General features: G+C 32.6%; 2 protein-coding genes across 3 annotated transcripts; one reads left to right on the top strand and one right to left on the bottom strand.

Moving 5' to 3' along the window:
• Positions 1-233: 233 nt before the first annotated feature.
• Positions 234-3,972, bottom strand: Acsf3 (Acyl-CoA synthetase family member 3). Its single transcript, XM_077429504.1, has 14 exons — positions 3,608-3,972; positions 3,395-3,532; positions 3,227-3,319; positions 2,941-3,153; positions 2,444-2,539; positions 2,170-2,360; positions 1,947-2,089; positions 1,763-1,870; positions 1,509-1,686; positions 1,341-1,436; positions 1,114-1,261; positions 860-1,038; positions 670-788; positions 234-396 (listed from the first exon to the last, which is right to left on the bottom strand). The coding sequence occupies exons 1-14, from the start codon at positions 3,726-3,728 to the stop codon at positions 321-323; spliced, it is 1,899 nt and encodes a 632-aa protein (XP_077285630.1). The 5' UTR covers positions 3,729-3,972; the 3' UTR covers positions 234-320.
• Positions 3,973-7,702: 3,730 nt separating this feature from the next.
• Positions 7,703-10,663, top strand: LOC143910889 (alpha- and gamma-adaptin-binding protein p34). Of its 2 annotated transcripts, none has more exons than XM_077429506.1 (4): positions 7,703-8,082; positions 8,200-8,390; positions 8,467-8,800; positions 9,713-10,663. In XM_077429506.1, the coding sequence occupies exons 1-4, from the start codon at positions 8,013-8,015 to the stop codon at positions 9,886-9,888; spliced, it is 771 nt and encodes a 256-aa protein (XP_077285632.1). In that variant the 5' UTR covers positions 7,703-8,012; the 3' UTR covers positions 9,889-10,663. The 2 variants fall into 2 exon arrangements, with proteins under 2 accessions (XP_077285632.1, XP_077285633.1); XM_077429507.1 differs by having other exon boundaries at positions 7,786-8,082; positions 8,467-8,689; positions 9,713-10,447.
• The last annotated feature ends 4,456 nt before the right edge of the window (positions 10,664-15,119 follow it).

Below are 15,119 nucleotides of genomic sequence, written 5' to 3'. Positions count from 1 at the left end.
CACTGCACCAAGGCGTTTACTATGGTTCCCTTCTACCTATGTATTATTAACAATTTCTGTTATTAATTGCCTACTACGATTAATACAATCGGTATCCCTTTCCTCTTTCACGAATTTGGTTAGTCTTAATTTTTTGATTGTTGGAAGCATACATATGATTGCGGTTTGTGATTTTTATGAACTGCTAATGTTATAGCTTCGGTCGTTTATACCCATAAAAAGTCATAGACGTTATTTCAAAAATAGTTTATTTTATAACAAATAAAAACAGAAAAAAATATTAAAATTAAAATAGATAATAAATTCATTCATTAGTTATTTCAGCTTCGTTTGTTCTTCACAAACTTTTGGCATAGTTCTTTTTTATTTACTTTTCCCATTAAATTCCGAGGCAATCTGACAATAAAAAAAATGGGTAAAGCAATATTTTTTATTCTGCATTCAATTAAATTAACGCCATTGCGGTTTAAAGAATATGTTATTTGAGAAATTTACAATTTGTTAAAAAATTAATAACGTAATTTTATAAGCATACATGATCTATTAATCGCTAGCTAAATATAGCAAATTTATCCTAACAAATCAGATAAAATTTGTCATTTCTAATTTGTAAATGATCTACATATAATACACAATATTATTTTAAAAATGAATTCAAAATATACTTACTTTTCTACAATAAACAGTTCTGTGGGTAATTGATATCTAGGTATGAATTTAAGTCCCCAATTTTGTAATTCTTTTAGAGTGAGAGAAGTTTCATTTTTTAATTCAACAATGGCAACAACCTGAAATAAGATTTCATTTAAATTTTCAAAAGCACGTAAATAGTAAACATTTACTTTTCTTCAAATCTTACTTTTTCTCCCCAAGTCAAATCAGGCATCCCCACTATAGCTACATCTGCAATGTTGGGATGTCCCAAAACTAACGTTTCCACGTCAAGTGCCGATATTTTATATCCACCAGACTTAATGATATCTACTGATGTTCTGCCAAGAAGTTTTATAATTCCCCCATCAAACGATGCCGTGTCACCTAAACAAACGCATTATAAAATTTAAAAAATATATATTACACAATTATAAATAATAGACAAAGCGAAAATATTACCAGTTTTGAACCATCCATCCGGAGTAAACTCGGATTTAGTTTGCTCTGGGCGATTCCAATATTTATTAAATACGCTGGAACCTCTGACTAACAACTCCCCAGATATTTGATTTTTTCCACTTTTATTGTCCATGTAGGTGATTTTACACTTCAAGTTGTTTTAAACTAATTAGATTATTTTTTTAATTTTTAAAAATAAGTAGAGTAAATTAATTAATTACAATAACCTTAGGCTCATGTCTCTTTTCTTCGTTTCTAAGAATAAATAAATTTTTACTGGGTTCTTCAACTTTTAAACAATAATTATAATTGCTCAAATTTATCTGCACAACAAACAAAACGTGTATTAATATAAATTTATAGCTATATTTAAATGTAAAAACGTGTTTACAAACTTGTAAATTAGGTGGTGGCGTTTCTAAAATGATCAAAGGTGTAATATTCTTTTCAGGATCAATAGATGCTATTTGAATAGATACACCAGGTAGAGGTAGTCCTATAAAACCAGGTATTCGCTTGTTCATAGGTTCATAGGGATTACTAATTGCCATACCAATTTCTGTCATTCCATATCTACATAAATATATCATACATTTTTATTAAACATCTCCTTTATTGAAATACAGTTTATTTTATCTCATATACATGCCTTTCCAATAATTTATGACCAGAAATTTCTTCCCAACGTTCATAGATTGGAACAGGTAATGGTGCGGATCCTGATATCATTAAGCGCATTTTGGTCACTAGGAGATTTCTTGAAGCAGAATATTAAAATGAATAAATCCATGTAATATATGTACATATGTACACAAACTGAATCGTATAAATACCTAATATATTCTTTTTGTGTGACCTTTTTGGCTAATACTTTATCAAATTCATCAATGAGTTTAGTATACATGGTTGGAACGCCCATCAAGACATTAACACGTCTATGATCACCTTTTTCTACACCCAGAAGATGAGACCAAATCTAAAACAGACTGCATATAAGTTATTCTTATAAAATAACACGTTCTTTCGATGAAATAGATAAATTTACTATTTACTCACAATGGTCGGATTAAAATTAGGAAGCATACGCAGCATTGCACCAGCAGCTAGACCTGCAGCAACACTATTGATTTGCCCGTGTACATGATGTAATGGTAATGTATGCAATAAGACATCGTTGCATGAATACTTCCAAGCAGTATGAAGTGATGCTATTTGAAAAGCCAATTGCTTAAATCCGTGTACAACTCCTGCAAATAAACTAAATTTATATTTATCAATATACATATGTATTTTAAAATATACAATACTCTGAAATGTAATAAAATATAACCCTTAGGTTTTGATGTCGTTCCACTAGTGTATAAAATCAAAGCATCACTGTTTGCATAAAATTTTCCATCTGGCAAATCTTCAAACACATTTTCGTCTGTAATATTTAAAAACGTATTCATAAAGATATGAAATGAAACGCAATAGTAAAATATTGAATATTTTGATAATATTTAATGATAAAAAATTCTATGTCGGCAACCTTTCAGGTGACTGGATAAATTACAAAATTTAGGTTTGAAAATTTTATATAAATTTAATGGAATTATTATATAGTATAAGGAAATTAAATTGACATTATTAACAACATGGGTAAATACTAGTAGCAGCCGTGGAAATCTCTGTTTTTCCCACTCTCAGCCTCACACTGTAAGGCTGTGCGACAAAAACACAGAGAGAAACACGGCATGACACTGGTACATACATATGTGTGTATATCAGTTAGCTCAATTACCCGTGACTCATAAGTTGCTGAACACATGTGTAAATAAAATATACCCATATTATCGTTATTCCTAATAGCCTGTGAATCAGATTTAAATACAGCTTCTGCATGTAATAAAACTGGAAAATCAATTATTTGGACGTTTTCTTTGCATGAATTCGGTAATATATTAACAAGTTTTTTATCACATATCACAAGTGCAGTGCCGCTGTCTTCAAGGAAATATTCTAAAAGAGGCGGTGGATGCTGTGGACTGAGTGGTACAGCTGAAAAAATATTACACAGTTGAAAAAGAAATTTGAATGCACTTGGAAAATTTAGAATTTTGTATGGTCATACCTATATTGCCACTCATCCATATAGCCCATTGAACGAGTACATGTGTGGAGTCTCCTTTACAAAGATATGAAATTGTCTTTTGTTTTTGGCCCCCTACATATTACAACATAATTAAATATCGGAAGCGAAACTTTTTTATTTTTCTATTTAATAAAATGCACCACTTACCGAGGACTTCACTGAGTTGAATAGAGAACTTTTTAGCGGCTCTGAATAAATTGTCATATGTGAGTTTTCCATAGCAGTCTTGAATTGCAATTCTATCTTTATAAACAGGTGCTAGTTTGAAACCAGGCACTATACCACCTTGAGTTAAAAATTTTGTCAGATAAGTGTTTATGGCTGATAAAAAAAATATCTTAAAAATTGTGGGTTATATACCATTGGCTATTTCTGCATTGAAATTTTGTATAATACCGGATGAAAAAGTCGAAGACAGAGATCTGGCACTTGCTGATAGATTTAAATTATTAAAATATTGAAAAGTTTTCAAAATAGACATATTAATTGAAGCGAGTTTATATCATCCACACAACTGTCATACGTAAGACCAAAGTTCATACCATGTACTATATCTATAGCAGGCTGCCATCTTCTCAAATATGTTTTATAAAAATACAGTTAGCATTTTATTTATAAGTGAAACGTAAAAGAGGTTAGTAAAAAAGCATTGTAGGAATATAGTACAACTCGTGCTATTATATCAAAACGAACAATGATCTCATCAGGCCACTGCGACACATATCCTGAAAATCATTAAAGGTCTGTTCATACTTAACAGCACTGCACGGCTTCAGCACTGCACGACTCCGTTTCAAATATGTCATTTTATTACATTTCTATTCATATCTACCTACACGTCGCGGTCACGTCACGTTCACAGCACTTTGGCCGAGTGCAAGGCAAAATCGGCTTACTTATACATTACAGGCCATGACGATACGGCGCAATATTGCTTACGTCGTATCGTCGAGTACTTACAACATGAATGCATACACGTGCATTCGTAGCTACGCGTCAGAATACAAGTCAACAAAAATGTTTCGGCATTTATCGAACGAAAAATTATGTATAATCGCGATGTTGTTGAAAGAAGAAGCTCAAGAAGGCAATAAAAAAGCACGGAGGCGTTTTGATGTGCATCCCATGTTAAAAAATAGAAAAACCGAAGGAGAGTTTTGGACACTGTATAAGGAGCTTGTGGATGATGGACAAATTTTTTTTAAATATTTCCGTAAAAAAATTAAAAATTTTTTAAATATTTGCGCCAAAACCATGTCGAAATATTGAACAGCTGTCAATTGTCACCTATCGATAATTGGTCCAAAACAGCAAAGCGGCTGACTCATGGCACGTAATTCGCGTGTATATTTCCACGATGGCCAAAAAAACGGATACGATACGTTGACGGATGTTGCTGTAAGGTATGAACAGGAAATGTCGGGTACTGCTGTAAGCCTGCCGTGGCGTAAACGTGACGGTTGGTATGAATATACCCATACAAAATGTACCAAATAATACTTTTCGTACGGCCGGATACCTGCTGAAGTCGGTACGTGCTACGTGAAGTCGGTAAGGTATGAACAGACCTTTACTCGTGGCAGTCATTAACACGTGCTTCTAACACGTGTTTTGGAAACAAAGAAAAAGCATTTATGTGTGGCGCATGAACCCATAAAACCACGAACGATGTCCTGGCACGCTGACCCCGAGCACGTGCCTTGAATATAGGTCAAACACGTATGTCCGGGAAACGAAGAACAAAGCAAATGCACACGCCATGCTCCAACCCAAAAGGTATATAAAGAGCCACGGCAGCCCCAACACCAGAGTGAATTACTGGAGATCGACCAGATCACATCTCCAGAGAGTAAATCTCTGGAGTTCAACCAGATCACATCTCCGAAGAAACCTCTTCGTACATACAATAACCATTGTACCAATTGAACACAAATAAACGATCCTATTTCAAAATCTGAATTTCCATAGGCCGGGAAACGGTCGAAACCTTTCACCCGTCCTATAATTGGTGACCACTGACTACTAAATTGGCGATCACTAAACTGGTGACCCCTATAGTTGGTGATCACTATAGCATTCATTAGAAAAAATGGAAAATAAATTATTTTCACGCATTTCACTGTCAATATTGTGTGATTATATTTTACCCACCTAAAACCAAACAAATAAACGCTTACAACATGCCGGATCTTTTCAGAAATAGATTAATAGTGTAGCATATACTAAAAAGAGCCGCCGGTTAAGTGCAATCGGATTATGCCGAGGCGCATTCCTGACACTGTGTGACTGTTATAATTGGTTTCAAGGATTATTAAGTGCATGTAGGCTAAACAATGGCCACCGAGTTGGCCGTTATTGGACCCTTCTCAGAGCGACTGATACCGTGGTACCGTGGGACTGAATGTCGTGGGAATACATATCCGAGTACGTGACCATAACAATAGGTAAATAAACCGGACGTGGAAGATGCCTCGAGTGACCTATCTGTTATAAGGCGGTACTTAGGCGATATCAAGACATTCTGGACGGAGCACTGCCAGTGCGTGTATCTCCTTAATCACCAATAAATGCTGTGACACGACTTTGGCCTTTTACTTGGATCCTCCACCCACACCTACGCAACAATAGCATTAATTCGATTCCATTTCACACAAATAAGAAGTGTAATGAACGATATTACGCGCGTCTTTATGCAGAGGGCGTGATATCTCGTTATTCTTCCAAAGAGTCAAGTTAGGTGGAAACGTGGACTAACCTTGGGATATTTGTATAACTGTATATAGTCGGGGAGGTTCCTGACGGCAAGTCGTGTGCGTTGATAACAGCTTCCTTGTCGTCTCACGGCTGAGGTTTCTCCGGAAACAGCGTGAGGAATGCAGGGGAAGTTGGGCTGGAACTCAGGGGAGGGAGTGATGCTACACTCGACCTCGTGGCGGTTCTTCAGCACGGATGGCGGTGATGAATCTCTCGGCCCCGTCTCCCCCTGGAGACGTGCACAGAGAGATGTTTCTTCGACGAGAGTTCGCGGGTAAGAGACCGCGCGCCACCTGAGCGTGCGCCTATATAGCTTTTCCCTGGGTGGCCACTCGACATAAAGGGCGAGTGTTGCCCTATGGGACGATGGGAAAACGTCGCGTTACAGAAGTCTAAAAATGCAAAGGTTAATCTGACAAAATTGGATACTTAGAAGCAGAACATATGTCTAAACATAAGAAAGCCAGTTTATGATAAATTTATTTGAATTATGAAAGGATTTACTCATTCAAGTGTCAAGTATCATCTCAACTATTCATGATTTTAAATTTTAAAATTGATTAAACTGGATGTGAAAAATTGAGGCAGTTCTGCGTAAAACCAATTTCACTCACAAACACACAAACACAAACTAGCTAAAATGTTGAAATGACGCGTCCATATATTAAAAATATAAAAACATTATATCAAAATTGTTTTGCTAGACACAATTTAAAAGTTTTCAGTATTTCATGTTTCTTTTATATTTCACTTCGCTCATTGATCTGACAATATATTATTTTAAATCACATTATTCTCGTGTAAATTAAGTTTATTTGTATGGAATCCAAAATACGCATACGTATTTGCTACACACGGGCGATAAATCGCAGCAATTTATCGGATGATCTGACTTGATTTGCTCTGCTTACACACGGCATATTTAAAAATTAATATTATTGGCTACGTTTACACTACCGATATCTACACCCGATATTTTTTCCATAACCAGTTCCTAAATAGCAACCGCGGGTTGCAATATGGGAACAGGGGGTTTACCTCACGGTACGCCCGAAAACGCAAATATCGGAAGGCAAAGATCGAAAATCGAAAGATCTTAAGTCGAAAGATCAAAAAAAAAAAGGGTGCATGGTAACCGGTACATACTCACTTAATTTGCGCGAGCAGGATACAACAGGAACAAGAGGAACAGGCTTTTCTGCGCACGCACATTAATACGGGAGGAAAATCCTGTTCCTCTTGTTCCTATTGTATCCTGCTCGCGTAAATTAAGTGAGTATGTACCGTTTACCATGCACCCTTTTTTTATCTTTCGATTTTCGATCTTTGCGTTTTACATTCGGGCCTGTGACAGAGACCGGGGAACTGGATATGGAAAAAATCCTAAATATCGGGTGTATCGGGTGTAGATATCGGTAGTATAAACGTAGCCATTAGTATGTCAAGAATATTTCTCCGATGAAGTAATTTTTCCTAGCAAATTTTGGTCTTTTTACACCATATCATAAAAGAATTCACATTTAATGTCAACTTTTTGTCCCAAAATTAACATAGTTCTCATTAGTAGATTAATTTTAGATTCTTAAATGATTTTTGATGTGTAAAACGAACAGAGGAGAAAAATCTCTTTGCATCAGTGGACGGACAAATCAAAAAATTGAAAAAACGGGACGAACACAAAGCACGTAAAAAACGGAACGTATGTTCGTCCTACTACGTACTTACTAAGTAGGTGCGAAGTGCCGATATCTGCCGATAATATTACACAGGAAAATTCGATCGCTAACTATTTATTGCGCATGACAAATCGCTTCAAAATTCCAAGAGAATAGCGATCCGTCGTTTGCATTCGACATCTAGCCTACACACAGACGATATTTAGCCAATCGGCCGATTCTGGAAAAATCCCACCGATTCATCGATCGTGTGTGGTCATCTTAAAATAGAACTGTCATTTTGACAGTTAAGCAGTGAGCAGCCTGTGTGACACGTTAGAATACCACTTGACATCATGTTGAAGTCTCAACTTCCTTGTGCTCTTTTCGTCAGCGATTTCACCGATCCAGATGACCTGATTTACCGTATTTTTACAAGCTTTTTATTATTTTATTGCAAATGACAGTCATGAATATTACACGAATTTTGGTTTTAGGCAAAAAAAATTATATTGATCTTTTTTTAAACTTTGAATGTTTCAGAAATTCTTCAAGGTAAAATTTTGCCTAATTGCACAGAAATCGAAAATAACGTCTATGGACATCCTTGGAAAATTGATACAAAATACTATAACACAACCATCAATTTGTGCCCGATTAAAAGCGATATCGCTCCATCTGAGAACCTTCTAAATCTAACAGAAGCGCTCGTTTTGTATTTTGACAGCGGATGTGTTAGAAAATTACCATAATTTTTCACTATCTAATCGTGTTTCATATATTCTAATAAAAGATTTTTGTGACTTTCAGAAAAATTCGTTCGAAACTCTCAAAACATGGACGGAAGACCTAAAAGTGGATCTTCCTGAGATTTTACTACTCGTGTGTGAGACTTTCAAAAATGTTACTTCTGATGGTGTCTCTCAGAACACTGCTTCGGAATGGTGTCTGAACAATGGGTTTGAACTTATAGAATTGAACGATTGGGAAAAAGAAGAGATTGATGACTTTGACATTATTCCTGACAAAAAAGGTATCGAAAGAGTTGTGGAAGCCTTGCACACCCACACTTGGTCGAATCTCGAATTGAAGAGTGCATCGAATAGAACGAAAACAAATAATGAAATTAATATATTATCAGACGGTACTAATTCATTTACTTTCATATACATATTTATTTATATATAGCGTTTTTAAAGTGTAAATGTGTTAACTTCACAATTCCTCATTGTTCAGGTCACCGTTTTAAGATTGCGGTAAATCAGGTGGACAAATATAAAAATAATAATTTTTCAATTTAACTTTTTACTGGTGGTTTGCCATATTAATGGGTGGTTTCAGAAAATAATTAATACGTGATTTTTAATAAAGTGAAAACTAAACTGGAAGTTGTATTGAAAATTTATCGATGTGTTTTGTTAGGTTGATTTTATCCGCTATGTGTTTTGCTAGACTTTGTTCGACTGATTCTGGTTTAACCGACTCGAAATTTCTAAATTTCTCGTCTGCTTGAACAGGAGTTTGTATATTTTATTTTATTTTAAAAAATCAATACCACAGAGACTTGACAGGTTGCCCCAAAGCGTCAATGTGATTTTAATACAAATAATAAAAATCATAAAAATTACAAAAAAAACATCATAAAAAAAATAATAAAAATCATAAATAAAAAAAACATAAGAAAATAATAAAAATCATAAATAAAAAAAAACATCATAAAAAAATAATAAAAATCAATATGTACAAAAAATTACAAATACATCTGCGTAATATCTTTAATATACGTAATATTTTCACTGTGATAAACATTTTTGTTTATGTTTTTTGTCCCCAATATCAAGCAGATGAGGAATTTATAAATTCCTAGAGTCGGTCGAATTTGAATTGGTCGAACCGGGCGCACCGTTTCGTTAGAATATGAAAACAGGAACAAAACTAAACTACTAATTTAATTTAGCCAAATTGTGAAGTTAATATTTGCGCTCTATGAACGCAATGTGAAATATAAATAATTCTTATTTATTCAAAACATTTACAATATTTTGTTTGCTTTTAGAACTAGAAGATAGTTCAGAATTTTGCGATATTTTCTCACAACTGCATTCCATAAGAGAGAGTATTACGTCACTTCCACTGCGAGATCGTCGTGCTTGTGCTGAACAAATAGTTTCCTCATTTTGGAATGCGATCGGTGGAGAAGATGCAGAACTCGAAGATAATCCAGAATTGTAAATTTTCTTTAATTATGCAATGTTATTTTTGCCTCATCTATATTATTTTAATAAATATCAAAATGATGAGTGTTGAGTGTGTACATTGAATTTTATTTCATGTAATCATAAATAATTTTCTGTAATTCATAGAAGCTATTCAAATATGTTACTAATTTTACTGTATTATTTATTATACAAATTTTTCCATAATTTAAATATTAAAACTTAGAATAGCCACAGTGTAGCTTGCTGGTTAGACATTGTTTGATAGTAGAGGTTGTGGGTTAAAATCCCAGCCAGTACACTGCTGGCGAGATCTGGATTGTTAATTAATCCAGATCGGCCATCTCCTGTTACACTTTACAATTTTTAGCTAACGTAATTGTTGTGACGGCTCCGATAAAATCGGCATTCTTCCCCTCAGTTTCTCTCAAATTCGTTGCATATGTGTGTGTACCTACTTACATTTGTAGAATGTGTTTAATACTTACAATACTTATGTATGTCAATGTATAACTATGGATGTGTAAAATAAAAATGGGTGTATACCTGTATAAATAAATAAATAAAATATTCTCATTAAAGTTATTTCAATATGTATTCTCTGATTTGAATATTTTATATTATACATTTAACAATTTTTGAAAATGGTTTCAAAATTTCTCTTCCTTTAAACCGTCCCGCGGTTAAACTGTTGAACATCGCCAGGGGCCGGCACAATTTTCAAAAAAAAACTTTATATATATTCGCATGTACATAAATGAAATAAAATAAAAAAAATGTTTCCCGTTTTCGTTCCCGTTTTTGGACGATTTTTTTTCACAGTAATCTTTCCGGACATGCATAAAACAAATCCTGTAAGTTTCATCGTAATCGATTGAGTAGTTTGGGAGCCCATACGAGACAAACGGACACAGATGGACATTCAATTTTATATATAACTAGCTTTATTACCCAGCTTTGCCCGGGGTGTATAAAAAAAATATATTAAAACAATCAGAATTTTTTTTTTAAATAAAATCAAAAAAAATAAAAAATTAATAAAAATTGATAAAATGCCCTCCTGAACCTTTGCCGTCTAGGGCTACGCCACCTGCGCCCCCTGGCATTTTCCGTCTAGAGCTACGCCACCTGCACCCCCCTGAGCATTTGCCGTCTAGGGCTGCGCCCCCCTGAGCTAAGGCGAATCAACGCCTAATCGAATCAGCGCCAAAATCGAATCGGCGCCTATGAATCGAAAAAAAAAATCGAATCATTTGTTCGATGACGTCACGGATCTACGAACGAACGAACCAAGACGAGTTATTTCCACCCAACGATGGACACAACGAACGATCGATGGTTGATGGACGTAACTACGACCACACAAATAAAGACGACCACACAAACAAAGACGACCAACCATGACGACACAAACATTAGTGTTTTATGTAGTAGATATATAGATTACAATAAAAAATTAAACATAATTTTATCATCGACCAGAAACGATTGACGAAAACGTAATACAAAAATATATCAGCGAACTGAAGCAGTTCGCGCAGTCGTGAATCATATATGCATCAGCGGCCAGTAAGCGTTGGCACCAACATGATGCAAATATGAGTCAGCGGCCACCATTGTGTTAAGAGTTTTCGGTATTTTTAAACATGTCATTAGTCTTATATGAAATTGTCCTGTGTCCATCTGTCATGCAATGAGAAGGATAGATGAAACTCAAAATTGCCCATCAAATCAAAAATGAATATTTGAATATAATCTCAACATCTGACATCGACAATTTGGTATTTGACTTTGGAATCTTATTGAAGCCAAGAACTAAATATGACATTTTGTTTTCTACAAGTTAAGAGTATTGTGAGGAGTGCACACTGTAAGTATCTATGTACTTAATAACAAGTAATTGACACTTGTTTTATTTTTATAATAAATTATTCTCGGCCAATTTTATGTTATTGGCTCTTCAAACGCAAATTATTTTATTTACCAGGGCTATAGTCAGCACGAATCCACAGGAATATTATACAACTGGTAATGAAGTTTAGGAATGAGGATCCGGAAATGAAAATGACGTAAATAAATTTGATGTTTATTGAGAAATGTATTTGTTGTGGTACAAAATATAGTTAGGTTGTAGGTACTTATTTTTAGGATACAATACATCATGATAATTGAAATTCATGCTTGTTATATAATATATTTTAAATTATAAATTAATTAATATTACATTTACGATTTAATCTAATCATACACAATAACTGCCGTACAACATTGTTTTAAAACCAAGATGTTTCATAAAAAGAGAAACGTGCAGTCGGCGAAACGCCAGGACGAGCTCCTTGTGGTGTGGTGCGTCCTGCGCGTCCCGTTGACGAAAATCTTTAAGTGGGAGGAACTATAAAATCAGACTGTAACTCTGTATTTTTTAAGCGACCACTGGTAGCCGTGACAGACCACAAAGCGGAGTGTGCGCCGCTCCTGCCATAACACTGGCGGCCACTTTGTTCAATTCGCGCCGCAACCCTTGCTAGCTGCACGTTGTTATTTTATATATGTATGTACATACACATATAATCGTCAGCGACCGTCACTTAGTCACATAATGGATAATTGACTAATGGTTGTAGATACATATCGGTGCGGCGGCAATGGCACTTTGCCTAAATTAAATTAAAAACATAAAACAACAAAAATTATAATAATAACGGCTATTATAACCGCCAAAAATTATTTAGCTAGCAATATATACATATTGTTCTAAATAATTTGCACTAAAAATTGGGAATTTAGCGACACGGCCAAACGAACCGTTTCAACCGACATTTACTTTTAAATTAAATAAGGCAATAATCTTAATTTAAAAATCTTATATTTAATTAGTTTAATAAATATTTACAATTTAATTTAAATTTACAAACAAAACTGCACCCCAATAAAGAGTTTTATTTGCTAAAAAACTTATCACTCTAAATACGTACATCATCAAGTCCAAAATCTGAGTGTTAAAGTGTTTTCAATTGATTAACAAAATTTTCTATTTAACGGCATACTTCGCTAATAAGCAAACGAAAACCTTGCGCATTTTTATTTTTTGTTTAAAAAATAAAAATCTGCATCTACTTATCTATAATTGAATTATTATCGCAACAAAATTTCAAACACAATGACAATAAAATTGTAATTATCATTAACGGAGCAAAGGCACATTATTATAATTAAACACAGAATACATGTATATTTATATAATAATAATTTAACATACATCTGTATAATAGTTTTTGCCACAAATTTCTCTTCATATTATGTAGTTCCTTAAAATGCCAAATAAGTAAAATATATGTTTTTTTGTTTTGTTTTATGTATACATACAATATTTAAAATCATCATTAAATTTCCGTTAAGTGCATAGCCTTCATTGAAACTTTATAAATGTACATGGTAAATATAAAATAATAATTTTTCAATTTATATGATTAAAAAAATGGGATGGCATATAAATAAATAATGTAAAATTTGTAGAACAAATTTTGGTTTCTATTAAGGTACTTTGTATAAAATGTTATATTAACTAAAACGTTGCCTTTATTTATACTGTTTATTTAAATTATTACAAAATTCAAATTAATAAATACTATATTTCAAACACAAAATTACAAAACGTGATTGATTTTTATTGATGCATATGAGATAGTATAGTGTACATCTTTTAATAGCTATGTATGTTTAATCTGTAATAGAAAATAAGATTCTATAAGTGAACGTATGCCACAATGACTCATTTTTTGTTTTCAACTAATTTATAATATCTAAATCAGAGTTAATTGTTTACCTATAAATTCTTCAGGTAACGGAGTTTGTATTTATTTATTTGTGACCTTTAAAATGATTCAATTCATGTACATATTATTAAATACATATTGCTATTGTGAATATTACATTTTGTTGTAGAAAAAAAATGTTGCTAGTTTGATCACATTAAAGTTAAACTCTATATTAAAAAGCAGAATTCATAAAGAGAATAAATTTAAATAATTTGAAACATAAAATTTAAATAGAATGTGCCTTTTAAACGTAGAGTTACATATGTATGTGTATAATAGAAAAATAATATTTAAGGCGATTATCTAACTGCATCACCACATTTAAAAATCATGATAACAATGTATACGTTTATTTGTATTTGCGATGTATAGATACATTGTAGGCCTTGTGCATAAAATAATTAAAATTTGAATTTATTATTAGCTGCATGCTGTAAATAAGTTATGTTCAAATAATTAATTAATACATTAATAAATTATAAGATATAAATATATGTAATATTAATATTAAATAAATAATAATCAGTCCATATTGTAAAACTCATGCAGACGCCCATATTTTCAACTTCTGTAATACAAATGTGAATTTCAAACAATTTAGATTTTTTTCCATAAGTTATTTTAAATGTTCTCTTTTATTGCCCTCGTTAAATAAGAAATACACATCGTTTATGAATTACAAAAAAAAACTTATAAATTTTATGTTTTGCTAATGCTTCCATTTGCACTGGTTTTTCACATCAAATATGTCACACACAAACGTTAACTCTGCGTCAATCTGACTTTTTTGTAAAAATATCGTTTCATAATTAATTATATTATAATTACATTTACATAATAACAATCAACATTTTGAATGAGGTAATATGTTAAGGATATTTCATTTATAAACATAAATATATATATATATATATATATATATATATATATATATATATATATATATATATATATATATATATATATATATATATATATATATATATATATATATACATACATACATACATACATACATACATATAAATTAAAATTATATAACGCATTCACCACGCAGCGCACATTCGTCACATTCACCAAATATACATCAATCAATCAGACGCGTCCAGTCTTTGTGCACACTAAACTAAAAATCAAATAATTAAATTTACAATATGTAGTCTGAAGTATTTTGTACATCGATTTACTAAGCTAAAAATCCTTGCAATAAATTTTATAGTTTAAAGTGATATTTGTCGAGTATTATATACATAAATACATACATATATGCAGATATGTATATACATATATATATATACACACACACACACACATATATATATATATATATATATATATATATATATATATATATATATATATATATATATGTGTGTGTATATAATGTATATGTGTGTGTATACATATATGTATATAAAATGAGTGGCTA

Source organism: Arctopsyche grandis, chromosome 4 (assembly GCF_051622035.1).
Source record: "Arctopsyche grandis isolate Sample6627 chromosome 4, ASM5162203v2, whole genome shotgun sequence".
NCBI lineage: Eukaryota > Metazoa > Arthropoda > Insecta > Trichoptera > Hydropsychidae > Arctopsyche > Arctopsyche grandis.
This window is presented reverse-complemented; position numbering and strand designations above follow the sequence as displayed.

Excerpts from the sequence above, each read along its gene's own strand:
- LOC143910889 (XM_077429506.1), top strand. The coding sequence starts at position 8,013 with ATGTTGAAGTCTCAACTTCCTTGTGCTCTTTTCGTCAGCGATTTCACC. Across the intron at positions 8,083-8,199 it reads TCCAGATGACCTGATTTACC|AAATTCTTCAAGGTAAAATT; the intron begins GTATTTTTACAA and ends TGAATGTTTCAG. Across the intron at positions 8,801-9,712 it reads AATTAATATATTATCAGACG|AACTAGAAGATAGTTCAGAA; the intron begins GTACTAATTCAT and ends GTTTGCTTTTAG.
- Acsf3 (XM_077429504.1), bottom strand. The coding sequence starts at position 3,728 with ATGTCTATTTTGAAAACTTTTCAATATTTTAATAATTTAAATCTATCA. Across the intron at positions 3,533-3,607 it reads CAATGCAGAAATAGCCAATG|GTGGTATAGTGCCTGGTTTC; the intron begins GTATATAACCCA and ends TTTTAACTCAAG. Across the intron at positions 2,540-2,940 it reads TAGGAATAACGATAATATGG|ACGAAAATGTGTTTGAAGAT; the intron begins GTATATTTTATT and ends TAAATATTACAG.